Below are 21,147 nucleotides of genomic sequence, written 5' to 3'. Positions count from 1 at the left end.
TACATACGAAAGGTCTGGGAATCATACCACTTGACCACAGGGTCCGAGAATTGTACCACTTGACCCAAGGATTTGAGAACGTACCACTTAATCCGAAGGATCTGCGAATCATACCACTTGGTCCTCTACTTGGCATAGATCCGAGAATAGTGCCTACTTGATCTAGCCAAGTCCAAATGAGCACCAGGAATAGTGCCACTTGTGACTCGTTACCTAGGCCCTCGACATGGTACCACTTGTGCCTAGAACCGCACATAGACTCCTGGAAAAGCACCACTTGAGCCTAGTGCCAAATCCATGGATTTTACAGACATAATACACCTTTTATTACCAAGAAGAAATGTTAATCAAAGATAATCAAGGGATAATCCAAATGGTGACATATCCCCCGGTTTTTAAACAGTTGTCCTCAAATGAAAATGATTCAAGGCCTAGAACTTTATAAAGATAGTGCAGTAAGACGCATGTAAGACGCATGTAATGGCTTTATCAGTGAATGTCGGTATAAATGGCTAGAAGAATCAAATAGCACAAGGAGAAACACTAACAAAGGCAGATTGCACAAGCATTAGAGCCACAAAATTCTTCAGCTAGTTATATTAACATTACAGCTATAAAAAAAGAAATTCATTGTCATATAAACAATACCAAGAGCTCAGTACAAAAGGAGAAGCAACTGCTAAATTGCGAAGCTCGACTGTATATGTTAGAAGTTCAAATGTCAAATCTATCCATATACATGTAAAAACTACACGTTCTAGAGAAGTTCCTGTAGGCTTTAAACTATGATACCTGCTCGATAACTCGACGCTGAATAGCTCTTTCACAATTGGAGAAGGTGTCCTGCAATGGAATTAACTGGTCAAAGCTCAAAAGAAGAATTAAGAGAACACTCAAAAACAGCCCTAAAAAGTTTCGCAGCACCAAAAACCACTCTAAAGCTATCAACTGGTTTTCGGATCTTTCTACTGAGCTATAACACTTCATGCATAAACCTTCATAAGATAGGGAAAAAATTAGAACATTTTGTTCAACTTATGAAGTATCACTAAAATGAGAAAGAAGGAAAGGGGTGTGCGTGTGTGTGTGTGTGTTGGACTTCTCTTAAATGTTTTTCTTATAATATACAGGGCCTCTGCAATCAGCACAAATGGAGACTCCTATGGCATTATATAAACAATACTCATCCTGATGTTGTGTCTGCAAGAGCATAATCAGCATTCTTTTGCTGGCCAGCATGGGTTCTTTTCAGGCTATGATATATTTTATGCAGGATCTGGACAATTCTCTAGGCTGTGCATTTTAGCCAGACATGATCTGCAGCCCTGTGTAGCATTTAATGATCCTTGTGGCCGATGGATGATTATCCAATGCATGATCAATGGAGAGATTTTTGAAATAGGCTCCTTGTATGCCTCTCAAATTTCAGCTTCCAAAGCTCAAATGTGGGACTCCATTAACCAATATCCTTGGTCTTCAAATGCTCTACTTTGTGGTGATTTTAATAATTCCCCTCACTGGAAGGACAATACCACACATAAATCCCATATGATTCCCTCTGAAATCCAGCGATGGGAACATATGACTTCTTCTCTTCATACTGCAGATTTATGGACAGCAACTCACCCTTCGGTTTTGGGATTCACATATCATCATAATGCTTTTACAGAATATTGGGCCAGGCTTGATAGATGGTATCTTATTCATGCTCAGCAATATGATGATTATACATGTCAAATGTGGACTGATTATTCTCAACAACTATCTGATCATACTCCACTTTGGCTCAACCTTTCTTTTGGTATGCCTCTGGATGACATTCAGCTCTCTTTAGTCAGACACTTGCAGGTTAATCAATTATATCTTTCTCATGAAAAATTCCAGCAAATGATCAGATTGGCTTGTAAGCCATTGTTATCTCATGCTCAGGAGGATCTGGATTTTGCTTGGAACTCCTTTGTACATCGTATTCAAAATGTCATTAAGGAATATGGAAGATGGTACATGGCAGAAACCAGACAGCATATCCAGTGGGCAAAATCATACAAGCAGTCCTTGGTACAGATTAGCCATCAAAGGTCTCTTTCTGCTTCTGAACAGAATTCATTGTCTTGTGCTTCTTCCATAATTGATGCTAATGATAAACGCAAGCTTTCCAAATGGCAGACAAGGGCTAGAGTTAAACCTATGCTAGATAAGGGCTGCTCCTCGAAATCTTTCTTTCGAAACTTACACACGTACAGACAAAGTCAATCTATCATGAGAGTCGGGAAATCGGATGGTCTTTGGACCCAGACTTTATCTCAGCTAGAAAAACAATGTCTGGATCATTTTCGGCTTCTTTTTTCTCTACCATCTTCTTCTACATCTCAGGCTGCATTGGCTCGGAGCAGATTTATTGAGCTTGTTTCTCCTATTGTTTCTTTGCAAAAAGCTTCAATGCTGGAAATGTCCTTTTCAGATACAGAATTGGATGAAGCCCTCAAGCATTTGGGTAAACATAAATCCCCAGGTTGGGATGGTTTGACAGTTGAATTTTTTGAAGCCTTCTGGGCTGAATTGAAGGGTCCAATCTTGCAGCTCGTTAATGTAGCCTGGCAGCATCAACATCTTCCCTCAGCTTGGAAGCATGGTCTGGTTAAGCTTCTGCCCAAAAAACCTCTGTGTGAAACAATGGATGACTGGAGGCCTATCACTTTGATGCCTGTTATATATAAACTTATTGCTAAAATGTTGGTACACCGGATAAAGGATATCCTTCATGATGGACTTCATCCCAAGCAATATGGTTTTGTTCCAAGAAGGCATATACATGATAATATCTCCAATACTCTCATTGCAATGGAATATGCAAAATACTCTGCTCAAGATGTCTTGGTCATGCAGGTGGATGTGGCAAAGGCATTTGCTACGGTGCAATGGGATTATGTTTCTCAAATCATGTCTAAACTTGGTTTTGGGCCAAAGCTAGTTAATGTCATATATTGGCTTTACTCAGATTCCACTGCTCAATGCTTTATAGGGAAACATTTGTCTGAGTCTTGGACTCTAGAACGATCAGTTCGAGAGGGATGCCCTCTCAATGCTCTGTTCTATGCTATTGCTTCGCATCCTTTGCTTCTTTACATGGATCATCTGGTTGATACTAGACAGTTAGAGGGGCTTCAGATTTCTGGTTCACGGCCTTTCATTGCACAGGCTTATGCAGATGATTCATTCTTCATGCCAAAGAACAGTCCTTTGGAGCTTCGTCTATTGATGGATACTCTTTCAGATTTTGGGTTGGCAGCTGGTTTAAAAATTAATTTTCAGAAATCAAAACTCTTACCTCTCAAGCATTGTGACTGGCATGCTATCCTGTGGCCCGACCAGATTATTTATCCGAAAAGCATAGTAAGACACTTGGGCTATCCCATTGGCTGGAAAATCAGAAATAAGCAACAAATATCTTGGGTGCTAAACAAAATTAAGGACAAATTAGAATATTGGAAGATCTCCACTTGGCCATTACATGTACGGCTTCGAATTATTCAGTCCATTGTTCTGGCTTATGTCCAATTCTACCTTCCTCTCTTACATTGGTCCTCTCGAGATCTTTCTTCTTTTATGTCTCAAGCCATGGAGATTTTTTGGAAAACTAAGCTTCATAAAAAAGCTTTAAGGTTGCTCAAAATAGACCTGCTTTGCTCGCCAAAAATGCATGGTGGTTTGAATATTATAAACATTAAATTTCATGTGCTGGCAAGAAAGATCACTATGCTCAAAACCTTTTTTCAACAAGAACAGCCTTGGTCTATCATGTTGGCAATTCTGTGTGGTCGGATGCGCACAAATGCTTATGGTCGCTGGTTGGTTGATCCATCGGAAGTAGTGCTTGGCAAATTTCAAGGTAAAATCCCTGGTTGTCCATTTTCTACTTCCTTGATTCAGGATTGGAAGAAAGTGCTCTCTCGCATCAAATGGTCTCCCCATCCTGCTTCTATAGCTTCCTCGCTTCGAATGGAAAGCATACATTGGAGTGCTGTTTTTTACTCTCCCCTTGCTGTACAACAACCAATCAGAGCTTACAATCTTATGAAATTGGGCATCCGGTTCATTGACGACGTAGTGGATACTACAGGGCAAATTCTTTCTTTTCCGGCAGCATGCCAACAATACAATCTTGGGATGCATCATAGATCTATATGGAAAGCTATTGCAAATCTCTTACACCCTTTCATTCCGATTCCAACATTGGATGTAAGAGACAGGCTTCAAGATTGGCATCTTCAGTCTTCAGGCTCAAGATTATCCTCTCAATCTTTGCATCTATTGACTTCTATACAGGCTTATCGATTGATATTACCTCCTCCATGGATTGCTCAGCATGCTAATTCTCTTTGGCATCTGGATAAGTCTTTAGCTTGGTGGAAAGCAAAACTGACATTGATATGGAAGTTGAAAATGCCATTGAAACAGAGACTCTTTCTCTGGAGATGCATTGTCGGTATTTTTCCAATGGGAGTGAAATTGGCTCAAAGAAGGATTGCCTCTCCTATTTGTCCAAGATGTCATCATACTACTGAGAGTGTTCCGCATTTATTGTGGTCTTGTTCATATTCCAGAATCCTTCTGGACAAGATCTCCTATTTTTTATCTCTCAGATTTCCTGCACACAGGTTCTACAAGTTTTTCTGGATGTTTGGCACCTTATCAGCTTCTTTGTCACAGTATTCTCTTTTCTTCCATTGGATCAGATACTGGGCCTTATGGACCCTCTGGCTACAGCGAAATCATACATATCTGAATTCACCCCTTCAGCACCCTTATGAGTTCTTCCGAGCCTCGTTGCGGCAGTCCTTATATGATACCGTGCATGAGGGAGATTTGGATGTTTCTTGTGTTCAGCTTTTCTTTTACTGTTTCTGATGGATAGGGCATAGGCTCTTTTCTTGAGCACTGCCCTGCTCTTGCATAGAACTTTTTTACTGCTGTTTTTAAGTTCTAGGGTTAAAACATCCTCCTGATGTCAAACCCTTTTGTACATTTATGATATAATGCAATGTCAACTAGTTTTACAAAAAAAAAAGTGTGTGTGTTGGGAAAAAGAAAGAAAGATATATTAAGCGTCTACTAAAGACCCAATGGGCCAATGAAACCAAAGTGATACATTAATTTCTCATCATGGAATGGAAAATAAAATAGAAACAAAACATAGCTATCTCACTGGGGTGATACAAAACTATCCACGGAAACTCCTCATGGAATACTTGGAACACGGAACATGAGAGGAGCATCAGCCCCCAATAGATGGTATAGCACTCTCCAGCTCAGAGATCTTCAGCTTCATCTCTTTTTGCTGCGAGCATCTTCTCCAAGCTCTCTCCATCAGCTATGGATGCGGCTGGTTTTTCTCTTGACACCATGAGACAGCAGGACCAGGTAATTCGCTATGAAAGAAGACATGAAAAATCTGTTGACGTCACAAATTCCAAGAAGCCAAGACATGGGGATCTTGCTGCACAATTCTTTTATGATGTGCAACATCAGGATTTCCAGGGTGCAAAGTGGGAGAAGCCCAAACCTACACTAAAGTGCACTATCCCGAAGAATGTAATTCTCCCCAGAGTAAAAAAAGTTCATTGAACAGGCTGTAATTCTCTTCTTTCCAAGCCGGGTGCCCTCTGCAGCAGATGTTGGACAGTGGTTGAACAAAGTGCTTGCAGGTTTACATGTAGAAAGTGTTTACTATGCCGTTCGTGGTTTTTATGAAGTGGTGCTCAAGCAGCCTAATTTCAAACAACAGTTATTTCAAAAGTCTCCTTTGTTCTATGGTCAACAGATGGTCCATGTGCTACCTTGGACCCCTACTAGTGACTATCAGGCGCTTGTGCAGCATCATTGTGGGACACGGACAAACCAACTCATGAATCGATAAGTATGGATGTAGATGATGTGCATATGGGTGAAAAATGTTTTGAGCTTTAAATGGGGCGCATTTGCAGGAGCTTGTTTTCGTTGTCATATATTTGGACACTTTGAGATGACTACCCTACCCTCAAATTACACCCGCCTGTTCATTCCTTGCCATCAACAGCTTTGGTTAATGATAATGCCACTCCATCTAAGATAGGTCAAAGAGGACCTATGATTGGTATACAAGCTAGAGAAAAAGCCGTTGTGCAACCACAATTAGCACCCCAACAAGCACAAGTAGCAGTGCAAAAAAAACATGCCTTCTAACTTCTAAGGACAAAGCTACTATAGATGTGCGCAGACATGCTTTTGATAGACAGCTCGCAAACCCCTAATGCCAAAAAGATCATACAGCCACGTCGGCTACAACTCTGTCACTGGTCTGATCCTTCCTTTGTGCAAACTCGTGCTTTATCTTTTGATATAGTTACTGGTATGCTCCGGTCTAATGTTGTGAAAGGTGGCATTCGAGCTTTGTAGGGTGATATAAATATGATGGTTACTTAACTATCCTTTTCGCTTGTTCATGATGATGAATGCACCTATAAAATGTGTATCATACAATGTACAGGGTTTGTGTTCCTTTGATAAATGCAGACCTGTTTGAGACTATGTACATAAGATGCATCCTAATATCATGTTTTTTCAAGAATATAACCAACATGAATTTGCTGGTAAGACGGGTTTCTTTGCTAGTTATTGTATATACTATGTTGGATTGAGTTCTTTCTCAGGTGTTTGTGTGCTCATCAAGCAAATTTTACAGCCTGCACTTGCTTATAATGATCTAGATGGCAAACTGGTTATTTTATAGTGCATGCTCAATGGGGAACTCTATGAGTTTGGCTCTATTTATGCCCCTGCAGTTTCAACCCATCGAACTCATTTGTGGCATTTTATGAGTCTGTATCCTTGGTTGTCCAATGACTTTATCTCTAGGGATTTTAATAACCCCCTTCTCCTCAAGACAACACTCAAGGTCATTCACATATGCTTGCTTCTGAGAAAGTGGCATGGAGAAATGTGGTGGTTGATCTTGGATTGAGAGATTTATGGAGAGCCACTTCTCCTAATAAGAAAGGTTTTACTTCTCCTAATAAGAGTTTGTATTCTTGGTTGTCCAATGTGCTTGTCTGTGGGGATTTTAATAACTCCCCTTCTCCTCAAGATAACACTCGAGGTCATTCACATATGCTTGCTTCTGAGAAAGTGGCATGGAGAAATGTTGTGGTTGATCTTGGATTGAGAGATTTACGGACAGCCACTTCTCCTAACAAGAGAGGTTTTACTTTTCACCATAATGCGCACTCGGATTATCGTGCAAGATTGGATTGCCGGTACCTCTTGCATGCTGTAACCGCTCCCTACACGAGGCCTACAAATCGGAAGACACAATACATTATCAACAACGTTAAAACTGTAAATGACCAAGAACACTTGACACCAACACTGGGGCTGGAAAGGGCCGACCCCCCCCCCCCTCAATACAGTTTGTATTTCTTGGAGTATTTGTATGTACAAGTGTTTATGGGCCTCATGGACAGATTCCTCCATGACATGGAGTGAGAACAATGAAATACAACAGATTTTGTCGATGAAGAATCAACTGTCGTAGTAGACCAAATCACAAGCAGTTTCCCACCTTCACTGGGTGAACACCTGCCCTCACTGGTCTTCCGAGACCGTGCACCAATAGGCACGCTCGTACTAACACCTGGCAAGGTAAAGCACCGCGGTGGGAGAAATACCAAGTGCTCCCAAATCAGCTTTGCTTCCTGTTTTTTCCTCATACCCACAAGACTTTCACTGGCTCCTCTAAAGGTGAGGGCGCGGTCACAGCAATCATGGGAAAAATCACTACCCCAATGGCCTTCTAAGGTGTAGGCAGCTGAAGGTGAAACTTGCCTACACAAAGCTTGTAAAAACAACATTTAACTTTAATTTTTATCTGAATTTGAAATAAAATATAGAAACAAATACCTGGCAAAGGTTTTAATTCAAATCTCAGCAAAGAATATCATTCCCTTTTTGTGTACTCCTAAATGGTGTAAGCAGCAGGTACAAACAGGTACAACCGGTATTGCTTGTACAGATGCAGGTTCAACAGGTGCAATTAGTACTGCTGGTACAGATGCAAGCTCTGCAAGTACAGCTCTACAGGCAGGTACAGTTCAGGTACAACAAGCGTGTACAGCACATGAGGTAGGTACAATTCAAGTACAGCAGCCGTGTACAGCACAAGAGGCAGGTACAGTTCCAGTACAGCAGTCGGGTGCAGTTTTGTAGACAGGTTCAGATCTAGTACAGCAGGCGGGTGCTATACAGCAGGCAAGTACAGATCTGGTACAGCAGGCGGATGTTGCACAGCAGGCAGGTACAAGTCTGGTACAGCGTGCGGGTGCAACATAGGAGGCAGGTATCAAAAAACAGCTCCCAAAAATCAACTTCCCTCCCAACTTCTGTAATCGCCTCCCTTTCATCAACCACCCCCCTTAATATCTACCACGTGTGGGGAAAAAGAAGTTGCTCATGCAATAGATACTTTAAATATTATTAAACTTTAATCAAAGGTTAGTTCTGGACACCCACACTAGAAAATGTCCGGACCAAATTTTAACTGTGTGCGAACATCCAACCTTACAAACATTAAGGTTTACATGACTTTATGAATTTTACATTTGAAAAGGCCAACAAGGGCAATACTTACCACCTGTTCACACGCCACAACTCGTCAACAAATAGCACACCCACGGTACACAGGAGGCGTCCCCGTCCAGTGTACTGGCACGTCATAGCAGGCAAACACACGAAAACAAGTCATGCAAAAACAAGTTTATGCGTACAAACACAAATGCATGTGCACATGTAATGGACGAAATCTCCCTTTCATGAAACTTGTACAAGGATTTCTTGTGAGGCCCAAAACTAGCGCGATAGAAATGTGAATTCCTGGTTTTCCTACGGAGTGACAATCCCATAGGCAAAACACACATCCTGGCACGGGCCTTCCTATGGAGTGACAATCCCATAGACAAGGTCGGCACAAATATCAGTCCTACCATGGAGTGACAGCTTTCTCAAATTTCAGCAATACCCAATCACCTTCCTTGACTTGCATGTCCCTTCTATGCTTGTCGGCAACCCTCTTATGCTTGTCTTGTGACCTTGCAATCGTTGTCCGCACCTGAGCAAAGGCTACGTCTCAATTACGCACATACTCATCAGCTGCAAAAATCTCATCCTTTGTACGAAGGATGGGTGGCAAGACCACTCTACCATAAATAATCTCAAACAGGACCTTTCCCGTGGAGGCATGTACCGTGTTATTGTAGGCAAACTCTACAAGTGAAAGATACTTCTCCCAAGCATCTTTTTGATCTGCCACATAACACTTCAACAAATCCAATACTGCGAAATTTGCAACCTCACTTTGACCATCTGTTTGCGAATGATAAGCAAATGAGAACTCAAGCTTAGTGAACTCAAGCTTAGTGCCCATGTTATCAAATAAAGCTCTCCAAAAGAGGCTCGTAGTCCTAGGATCTCTATCCCCAACAATGGACTTAGGCATACCATAATGCTTGAAGATGTGAGCAAGAAAAAGCTTCACCATATGATCAACTTTAATGGTTTTCTTGACGGGCAAGAAGTGAGCTTGCTTGCTAAACTTGTCAACTATGGTCCAAATAGCATTATTCCCGTACTAGGATCTAGGCAAATCCATAATGAAGTCCATAGTAATGCTTTCCCATGGCTGCAAGGAAATAGGCAATGGCTGAAGCAAACCTGGAGGATTTTGCCTATCAAATTTCACCTTTTGGCAAGTAATACATGCGCGTACATATGCCTCGATGTTTTAACGCATGCTTGGCCAAAAGAAATATCTTTCGATCATGCGTGTCGTAGGGTAAAATACCTCTATGACCAGCATCATAAGGTGGAGCATGACATTCCTCCATAACCTTTGGACAGATCCTTCACCACACATATGCAGTTATCCTTGATATGATAACCCTCTTTGATCACATAAGAGGCATGCGAGTGACCAGCCATCAAATCAGTCCATATATGGGAAAAATCAGCATCCAAATGATACAAATCACATACCAAAAGTTTTTTTTTTCCAAATTTTGCATTTTCTTCGACTCAGATTTTCAGGGTGTTCCTTCTCCAGATTTTTTGGCTTTGGCAAGTGGCCTTCTACATTGGATCATGCACAGCCCTTTCTAATCTGGACACTAGATATTGGGCTTTATGGATAAAAAAAGCATGCAAGAAATCAATTGGTTTTTCATTCCGTAAGGATTGCACAATATCCCCACTTTTGTCAATCCTGCGTTAGTCTTGTTTGATTCCATCCACCTCGATCAGATTGATGAGGGCCAATTGGCTTTGTTTTTTCAATGCTTTTAGCTTCTATGATTGCTCTTTAAGAAGTTTTCCTCTTTTTTGAGGACTTCTTTCTTCTTTCTTTGTACAGTGAAGCAATAAAACATAGCCTTTTTTTTTAAAGTGTGTGTGTGTGTGTGTGTGTGTGTGTGTGTGTGTGAGAGAGAGAGAGAGAGAGAGAGAGAGAGAGAGAGAGTTACCGAAGCAATGGTTTCACCCCAAAAAAAAAAAAAGTTGTGTGTGTGTGTGTGTGAGAGAGAGAGAGAGAGAGAGAGAGAGAGAGAGAAGTTACATTAAACATCTACGAAAGACCCAAAGGATCTCTAAGATAAAATGAGTACATGTGGTTCATGGATAGCTCGATGTCAAAAACACGATAAAAACATATGCCATAAGAGAAACACGCAAGCGTAGTGTAATGAAGAAAGGCAGAACCCATGTAGTTTCGTCCTCCTCTTGAGAGGGGTATAAAGCAACAATGTCCACCTCATTTGGCGATACATCTCTATAGTGCCAGCTACGGAAGTTCCAAGATGTATTTGCCTCCAAATACACTAGCATAAAGAGAATCCATTTAAAGTGGTAAAACACACAATCCCTATCATGGAAAATGTAAAATCATACAAGCAAAGACTTTATTCGATGAATTTCAAATACAAATAAATTATAAAAGATAGCTTCAAAAGCTCATCGATGATGCATCCATGATATTGGGCATTGTGGACTGTGATCGTTCCCAAAGAGAACAAAAAGCATTGTGTATGTGCGCGCATGTGTTGCCCTCAAAAAAGTTAATGCCTCTTACCCTACACACAGCATGTATTGGAGGAGTCACACTGAAGGAAGCTCAAAATTTCTTGGATGGATTCTTTGCCTACATTAAGGTCATGATTGATCCAATCAACCAACACAAGACAACATTTGCTAGAGGATGGAGAGTGTATACTTACCATGTTATGCCATTTGACCTAACCTATACCCACTGATGTACATTGCATACAAGGACTATCTTCCGAAGTTCTTAATAAACAGTACCCTTGCATGACCTATGTGTCAACTCCGAGTGAAAAAAGTAACCAGCTTGTCTTAGAAATTTCTTTGAGAGCCGCAGGCAGTGCTACATCTCGCTAAACCCACTCAAATATCAAAATGTCAATGGGCATATGACAAATTGAAGAAGACATTTATCACATACCCCTAGTTTTCGAGACATGCATGGCCAAATGTTTTAGACCTTGGGCAAGGCCCCATAGATATCATTGGATGTTTTGGATCTTGCGCAAAGTCCAGTGGAAATCCGGAGGATGTTTCAAATCTCGAGTAAGGCTCGATGGAGATCCTTTTAGATGTCGGTGTCATAAACCCCTAATTTCTCGGATCATGCACAGCATGATAATCTTGATTAATCCTCATGCGAGGTATGTTAATCTTGGTTAATCTTGTAACATATGTCCAAACTCTGGGCAAGGCCCCATAGAGATCAATGGATGTTTTGGATCTCACGCAAAGCCTAGTGGAGATCCAGAGGATGTTTTAGATCTCGAGCAAGGCTCGATGGAGATCCTCAAGCTGTTTTAGATCTCGGTGTCATAAATCCTTAATTTCTCGGATTATTCACAGCATGATAATCTTGATTAATCATCATGCGAGGTATGTTAATCTTGTAACATATGATAATCTTGTAACATCTGTTCAAACTCTAGGCGAGACCCATGAAGGACTTCTAGAACATGGCTATGTTGGATCTCTAGCTAGGCTTATAGAGATTTTGGGCAAGACCCACATTGATATCTCAGTATGGGACTAACGCGGTGGTCTTATAGGAACACTGATAAGTTGGGCTCATGAGTAAAGTCTCACACGTATTCAATGCTATGGGCGCTCAGGATTTATGGACAACACACTTTTACTATGGTTTGGACCTTAGATCATGATTTTGGGCACAGTAAAACTCTGGAAAAGAAAAGCATGCAAGAGAGAGAGGGTCGAGATGAAAATCATGGAAAAGCACGGCTATTATATAATAACCTCTTCACCGGCTCCTTGGATCATCCTCACTATTATCAAGGCAGCACCCTAAGGTCATACATCACCATACCACTGTCATCCTTTTGCTGACAGTACGACATGATGTACCTCACTGTGCAGCCTGCTGTTTCCATACATCTGGACTGCACCGTACTGTGCATGCATCTGTCCATACAATCGTACCTCCTGTTGGAGGCTATCGTACACTGCCCCTACCCGCTAGAGACCGTCGTACACCACACTCGCCTGCTGGAAACTATCATACAGCATATATAACAACTGTAAGCACGTGCACTACTCTATCATCATACGACGGTACAGGAATGAACAATCAGCCAACATCATCTACCTTCTACCGTTCAATCGCCATTTCAATTGGTCATAATTCTACATCACTTCAAGGTTATACCTATCGTACTTGCTCTTGTTGCCTGTGAGGTACTTCGTGGACGAGAAGAATGTAAGAAGATTAGGGTTAGGTTTAGGTTGGGATGGAAGATGTCCATGATGTGACGTAGAGAAGAAGAAACAAGAAACAAGAAAGAAGCTTCTTTTTTTTTATGTCATAGGAACAATCCCATGAGACCAAATATGATCTATCCGACGGGAGTGAGATTTGAACACGAGACGTGTTGAATAACAACTCCATGAGCTAACCAATCTACCACCCTTGGGTGATAGAACGGTTGGCCCATTTTCTTTATTTACCCACACACCCGATGAAAGAAGCTTTTTTAATGACGTAGGAACAATCCCAAGAGACCAAATATGATCTATCCGACAAAAGAGAGAGAGAGAGAGAGAGAGAGAGAGAGAGAGAGGAGTTGTATTAACGTCTACAAAAGGCCAAAATGACCTATGAGACCAAAAGCTTACATCATGTCCATGAAAAACATCATCATGGGTACTAAAAATAAAAATCAAAGAAAGTAATAAGAGCTGAAATGTCATATCTGATCCCAAAACAAAAAATGTCCAGCTCTCATATCACCCTAAAATATCCCGCATAAGACCACTCAAGAAAGAGAGTATTTGCACATACAATGATGTTGATTGATTGATATAATAACTTGCACCAAGTTCATGCTTTTGAAGGCAAGCAGCCTTATCTTTTGACTAATGCAAGCCATAAGTCAGTGACACACGTCACTTGCCATGACATCACTGCTTAGGTCACACACATTTATCTACTCATAAGAGTAGGTTCACACATATAAGGGGTTTTCACACCTAGACAAGTGTTCCCACCTATACACCTACACATTGGTGGACACACACGGTGGACACAAGTGATGGATATGCCACACACATACGACTCCGAATCCCAACAAACCCCCTTCGGAGCGCCGGGGTGGAGTGATTGAGAAAACGTTAAATTAGTTCTATGATGGCCCTCCAAACTGCACCATGTCCACAACTAAACATGTTCTCTATGCCAACTCAGAGGCTTTAAGTCTAAGTATGATTCAAGGGCTTAACCAAGCACACAAGGCTTGCGTATAAGTATGATTAGAGTCTCCAGGTCTAAGCATGGATGCACAAAAACTCACCGGTCTAGAGGACCAAGGTACCAACATCCTGGAAATGCCCTTCCAAGCCTGATTTGTGGGAGCTCCACTCCTAGCAACATACATCAGTTTACACAAGGAACAACCCCCTTGCTCTAGGCAGGGTAAGATGGAAACAACGAGCCTTTTATAACATTAAGGCGGAAAAACACACAGAGAGATTATTACATCTCGTTTTGGGGGACATCTCGAGCAAAGAACCCATGACGCAAAAATAAACAAAAAATAACACATTATTTTTGGAAGTTTAGAGGCTTTCCATGCGTGTGTCGCTAAAGTGGCGTTGCTTCGAGCACCGCTTCCAAGCTGTCACCCTTTCCATGGCATTATGGAGTGTTCAATGTGTTGCCAGCGGGTTCAATTTTGGCCAATTTAGCAAAAAACCCCAAAATTTATCAATAGTGCAAGGCTTCAATTTGTTGATTTTACTTGATTTTGAGGAAAGCCCTGAAATTGGGCCTATGCAGGAGCTTCAATTTTGATGCAGATTGCTGATTTTGTAGAAAGCCCCAAATAAATTGAATGTTGACACCTTTAATTAGAAGATTATCACCTGATTAAAGAAAACACCCGAAGTTGAAAAACTTTAATTTTTGGATCTGTGGGTACAGTCACCAGGAGCAGCTAGAGGAGTTCTCAAGATGAAGTGTCAGAGAGACCGTTGCAAGCCTTTGGTAGCCTTCAATAGCAGCGCCAGCCTAGGTGGCGTAAAGGCCAATGGCAGCTAGGGGTCGACGAAGGAGTGCAGGTGGGCAGTTGCAGCACGAATTTTTATTAAGGTTATTTAAACCTCAATAAAAAGAGTAGCACGTGATTAGACAATGGTGAAAGCCAGGTGGCAAAGGGCGGCCAAGAAGTGACGAGTAGTTTGAAGAAAAGCAAAAGGCGACGGCAACTTGGGAAAACTATTGGCGAACAAAGGCAAGGGGGGCGGCGCTTGCACTGGCAGCGCTGCCAATACTGTGTTGGATCTGGGGCGGCATACAGCAGTAGCTACAATAGTAAAAACGACACAGTAGGCGCCAGCGCACAACAGCAAACACTAGTCTGTCCTAGCTCTAATACCATGTTAGCAGATTAGGATTAGGGTTAGGTTTCTTGCACAGCTAAGGAGGATGAAAGAAGTCCATGATGTGAAGTGATGTAGAGAGAGAGAGAGTTGTATTAACGTCTTCAAAAGGCCAAAATGACCTATGAGACCAAAAGGTTACAACATATCCATGCGGTACATTATCATAGGTACAAAATAGTAATAAGGAAACATAACAAAAATCTAGAACCATAAAATCTGATCTAGGTACATGAGCAGAGGGCTCTCATATCACCCTAATACATTCCTCATGGGCCATTGTGACATGGTGCTCAAGGTGGTAAAACTGAGGTGGCGCGAGAAGGTCCATCGATGATGGGAGATGACGGCCCGGATCCTCCTGTGGTGGCATGGCCTGGGGGGGGGGCCATGGGGTCTGGGGCGTCGAGCTCTACATAACTCAGTGGTTCTGTGGAGTGTCACACCTCTCGGACAAGCTCCTGCACTAGCCTGTGGTCTAGGTATGATGGGTGGATCGACCCTCGGAGTGTTGGTATGGAAGAAGTCGTGAGAGCTCTCTGTGCTGGTCCTGGAGCAAGTACAGCTGATCTGGATCTCACTAAGGACTCCCTGTGTCTACGGAGCTCTAGAAGAAAAAGTCCCACGCATCTCTGATCCGGGAAGTCCATGATCCTGGAAAGTGGTTCAAACCCAGCTCGGAAGAGACAGTGGAACCTCCCCCGAATCTCATAGTCTACAGGGCATCGACATATGTAATGATCCTCTATCTTGGGCTCTCTGTGACAGAGCTGGCATATCATGCCCTCGTGCGTCCATATCTGGCAGTCTCTTCTCTCAGCTGGTGGGACGAGGTGCGAATCTAGCTGATCTCACATCTCAACCCAAAGGATAGGATTGTGTCCATGTAGCGTGGGTGGATGATGAACCCATCCTCTGTCAGGCATAGGAGGTGATCTTTGTAGAAGGCCATCTTCGTCCCCAGTGGACAACTAGGTGAACTCCATGTCCTCTGAGTATCCAGTCTGACAATGTCCTTCCTGATAACCCTATTCCACTCTGTGCGGCTGAGAGGAAATGACGGGGCCTCTGTGTTGTACTGGAACGGGGGGAGTGCCTCCATATGCATACGAGGCATGCTAAACCAAGTGCCTACCTATGCATACCAGCACTCTGTATCTCCCTCAAGTGTCAACTGTCTCGAGGACTCCAGGGCTAGCCGGGGGTATCTATCTAGTGGAAGCTCCCATAGCTTGTGCCAGTATGTCATTGTCTGGAATAGAGCCTTTGTCACTATCGGTACAGCCCCCATCTCTGCTGGCACAATCTCTTGTGGCATTGATGGCTTACTCCTTCCTAATCATGCGCAAGATCATGGCCACTAGGGGTCTCTCCATCGACTTCCACCCATCATATACCTCCTCTGTATCTGTCTCGGCCGGCTCTCTCCTCTGTCTCCTCCTGTGGTATAAGCTAGGACCCCAGATGGGGGCATCATACAATAGTGCAGGTGTAACTAGAGTATCAAATAGCCAAAGCTTCGTCCTTGGCTCCTAAAACTGTATCTGTGAGCATTGCCTCTCTAGCGAGCCAAGGGCTGCATATCCCCTCATCAATCTAGCTTCGGCCGCCTTCCACATCGAGAACTCAGGTCCAGCAAAAGTGATCCAAGGTATACATATGAGGTAACATACTCCACAGGCTCTCAACTTATGTAAATTGTACTGTAGATCTACTTATCCACTGTGAGGAGGTGTTAAAGATCATGACCTTGGTCTTTCCAAGGTTCACAATGAGGTCCCACTCCTCGCAAAAGGCCCGTAATGCATCCAAATGCCTCTGCAACCCCTCTGATGAATCAGAAATAAGAACAATATCATCTGCATACAAGAGGATCGGTATCAGGACCCCTACCAAATGTACTCCTAGTCCTCCCTGTCTATCTATGTAATCCGAGATCTCGTCAATGTATAGACCAAATAGAGTAGGAGACAAGGGGCAACCCTACTTCACCCCGATAGTGCTGTGTATGATCTCTGAGTCACCTCCTGGAGCCCGTACTCTGCCTATGACTAACTCATAGAGTGTAATGATCCCCCCAAAGCATCTCTGTTGGCACTCCCATATCCTGCAGTCTCCTCATCAGTCTAGCCCGTGGAACGGTCTCAAAAGCTTTGCGGAAATCCACAAAGCAACAGTATATCCGATGCATGTGACCTCTCCCCTCCTCGATGATCCCCCGTAGTGTAAAGATATGATCTAGTATGGAGTGCCCTCTCTTGAAGCCTACCTGCCCCAGTGCTCTAAGTCTCTGCTCGTCGGACCATCTACTAAGTTGTATGTCCTAGCTCTGATACCATGTTAGCAGATTAGGGTTAGGGTTAGATTTCCTGCGCAACTAAGGGGGATGAAAGATGTCCATAATGTCATGTGATGTAAAGAGAGAGAGAGAGAGAGAGAGAGAGAAAGAAAGAAAGAAAGAAAGATTTTATTAACGTCTTCCAAAAGACCGAACTCGGCCTATGAGACAAATCGGAGTACCTGTATGGGGTATCCTCTGTCATCCCAACAAAATGAAAAAGTACTGAATAAAAAAGCTGAATCTGGGTGTGCAGGGGATGGAGCTCTATTACTAGGAGAATGCAAAGCTATATGCATGGAGTATACAATCATGATATGCAACCTAGCTAGCTCCATCCTGTACCATACTGGGGGTATAAAATGGTATACATCAGTGAAGGGGGTGTCCACAGCTCCCTGAAGAACATGCCTGGGTGTGCTCTGAAGCGAGCCAGTCGCTCCGCACCCTCTCTGTGAAACTGAGCTCTGATCTCTGTCATCTCTCTCTGGTATAGGCGTGGTGTCCGAAAGCCAGGTGTCCTCTGTCTCCTGCGGGCTCTAAGTGTCTCTGCTCTCTGGAGAGTCATTACCTGCCGTGTAGGGGCTGGGAGGGGTATGGATCTCTGAAAAAATGTAGTAATCTGTGTCTGTCGCCCCCCCTCTGGAGCTGTCTGAGCCTGTAATAATGTCTCTCTGTGGCGCTGTATGTCTAGAATGTATCTCCCCAGTATGCGCTGGTCTGCTGTCTCAAAGATCTGGCGTAGGGAATGTGGCTCTCTGAATAAAATGGGATATCTCTCTCTGATGGCTGTATATGCTCTGCATCTGCATACATAATGCTCCTCACTCTCCACCTCCTCTCTGCACAATCTGCATACCCTCTCCTCTCGGGGGATCCGTGCTGCTCTGCCAGTCTCAATCTCCAATCGGTGTGATGAAACTCTGAGCTGACCAATAGCCACTCGGGAGCCGTGTGGTAAAAAGCCCTCCATGTATCTAGGCCTCTCTATAAATCCATCATCAGTGATACTCATGAAGTGATCTCTGTAGTATAGCATCTTCGGTGGAAGAGGCTGTGTAGGCGATATCCATGTCTCTCGTGTATAGAGCTGCCATAGATCCTGTCTCAATACTCTGTTCCTCTCACTATGAGAGAGACGGATATGTGGTGCATCCCTGTCATACTGGAATGGTGGTAGATGATCCATGTCTAGGCCATGCTGTGAGAACCAATGTGTGACCTGTGCATACCATGATCCTCTGTCTCCTGCCTCAGCCAACTGTCTAGATGCCTGAAAAGCTCTGTATGATAATCTGTCCTGTGGCATCTCTCTGAATCTGTCTAGCAGGCATATAGTCTGAAATATGGCCTCTACCATCATAGAAGGCGTAGCAAACTCTGCTCGGATAATGTCATGAGGTACTGACGGTTTGCTGCGTATCATGCGTGCCATCATGAGGGCCTGTGGTGTCTCTATCTGTGTCCACCAATGGGTAGCAAGGCCTGGCGCCCATACTGCTGCTCCATACATCAATGCCGGTGTGACTAATGTGTCAAATAGCCACCCCTTCGTCCGGGGCTCCTGAAAATGCGCCTGGTGGCACTGTCTCTCTAGCATAGCCAATGCTGCATATGCACCTACAATGATGTTGATTGACTAATATAATAACTTGCACCAAGTTGATGCTTTTGTAGGCAAACAGCCGAGTCAAAGAGAGAGTAACAGAGAGCTAGAGACAGAAAAGACCACTCGAGAGAGTGTTTGCACGTACAATGATGTTGATTGATTGATAAAATAACTTGCACCAATCACATGCTTTTGTAGGCAAGCTACCTTACCTTTTGACTTACACAAACCATAAGTCAGTGACACAAGTCACGTGCGGTGACATTATAAACATGAATTTTCTTGCATGTATACAACTTGGATTAATGTGATAATCTTTTAATGTCTAAATAAGAGTAGGCTCACACACATATAAGCACACTACACATATGAGGGGTGTTCACACCTATACACTAACACATTGGTGGACACAAAAGCTAGACACAAGTGATGGATACACACACATACAACTCTGAATCCCAACAAAGAACACCAAAAGGCTGCCTATACTCTTGACCATCGCATAAACCTCACCAAAACTACTCGTTTGTTCTTCCATGCACGGACTGCAAATTCTCGAGACTCTTACAAAGAGCAAAAGAGCTCAAGAACCAAATCTTGCGAGACAAGGACTCTCGTAGGACGAGCTTATTTGGATCCAATCTAGTTGTTTGATTTGTAATCAATGCATATGCATGGACTCGTCAGGTGCAGACTAGTGGTGAACCCCGGGCACTTGAGCCCTTGTATCTGCAGCAAACTCCTTCAGGAAGGAAGGGGATCGGGACATCTTTCGGCTCCTAGTGTGGTGGGATACCAGAGGTGGTAACACCACCTTGAGGCATTCCAATAGCACCGGAACTCATCATCAAAGACACTTGGCTTCACCGACTATCTTCTAGCCATCACTCGAAGTAACGATGTCTTGAAAACAATGCCACAAAAAGAGTGACATCACCGGCATTGAGGGACGAATCGTCTACCCCGACTTTTAATCTATTTATGTTTGATTTTATATGTGTGAACGTCTAGGATTCTCTGCTCAGGATGTCCCCCAAAACGAGATGTAATAATCTCATGTGTATTTTTCAATGTTTGTTATGTGTTTGTACCCCCTTATGTTATGAAAGGCTCCACTATCCCAATCTATCCCTCTTTAGATCCAGGGGATTGATCTTTGAGTAGACTGATGTAAGTTAAAGTCTTGTGTGGTCAAGCTCCATTAGCAGGCTTGGTTGTGATCTACTGTATCACGTCAAGTATGGCCACTGTGATCTTTTGTATCACGTGGTGCTACTGAGCCCAAATCACCATGTTTATTGAAGGTCTATCTTTATACATCTCCACCTTCGCTCCAAAGGGAGATTTGTTGGGATTCAGAGTTGTATCTGTACATATCCATCATGTAACTTGGTTGAACACAATGCTAATCAATACACTTAAATACACTAAGATTTAATGGACACATACTCAATACAAGAAGTAATTTGCTGAATTGACAAGAGACACACAATGAGCCGGAGTGGCCGGCCCCTCCCTCAAATAGAGTATATTGATCTTGGGAGAATCAAGTACATAGTGTCATGGGCATTTCTCACCATATTTCCATACTAATGCATATAAATACAGTATTGCAAACAAGTGGTTGTTGATATAGACTTGCAACTCACACTACCTTCTCAAGAGCCCATGTTCCCTACCATCTACTCTCTATTGTTCCACCAACACATGGTAGTAACAATCTGCAAGAGAGCACGTAGGACAAGCGAACACTACACAAGGTATGTGATCTTGTAATCCGGTTCCTCCCTCCTGCTACTTGCTTCCATATTTAAGCATAAAAGATTACCAATTGCAAGTAGAGTCGATGACAGCGGAAGTCTTCGCGATGGAAGTCCTTGGAGTGATGAGATCTTCAATTTGTCACATTTCTTCGCGACAAAAGTCTTCAAGAAGATGAAGGGAACTCTGGGAAAGCTTTCCCTATAGTTTAACTTGAGAAAGGAGGGCTGAAATTAGGATTTTCAACAAAAAGACCAAAAATTACAAAAATAAAGAGAGCTGTTTTGCTGAATTTCAGTCATTGGGAGTGTATAGGAGAGTGATTTGCACCCGGAAACACTCTTGGAAGCTTGGGAAACACCTTAGCAAGCTTGGATATGGAGTTGGGAACTAGAAAGTGCAGAAAATACAACCCTAATGTCCTCATGAA

General features: G+C 42.9%; 1 protein-coding gene across 3 annotated transcripts in view; it reads right to left on the bottom strand.

The window, feature by feature from the left end:
* LOC147624091 (ubiquitin carboxyl-terminal hydrolase 6-like) overlaps positions 1–21,147 on the bottom strand; it is a 114,178-nt gene that overhangs the window by 25,409 nt on the left and 67,622 nt on the right. For all 3 annotated transcript variants that reach the window (XM_086820748.1, XM_086820749.1, XM_086820747.1), the window contains exon 9: positions 793–843. In XM_086820748.1, the coding sequence (XP_086676874.1) occupies positions 793–843 (51 nt within the window). The remainder of the gene's footprint in view (positions 1–792; positions 844–21,147) is intronic.

This window comes from Cibotium barometz, chromosome 26 (assembly GCF_041138505.1).
Source record: "Cibotium barometz isolate CiBa-2024 chromosome 26, ASM4113850v1, whole genome shotgun sequence".
Classification (NCBI taxonomy): domain Eukaryota; kingdom Viridiplantae; phylum Streptophyta; class Polypodiopsida; order Cyatheales; family Cibotiaceae; genus Cibotium; species Cibotium barometz.
The sequence above is the reverse complement of the archived record's forward strand: the minus strand, read 5'-3'. Positions and strand labels throughout refer to the sequence as shown.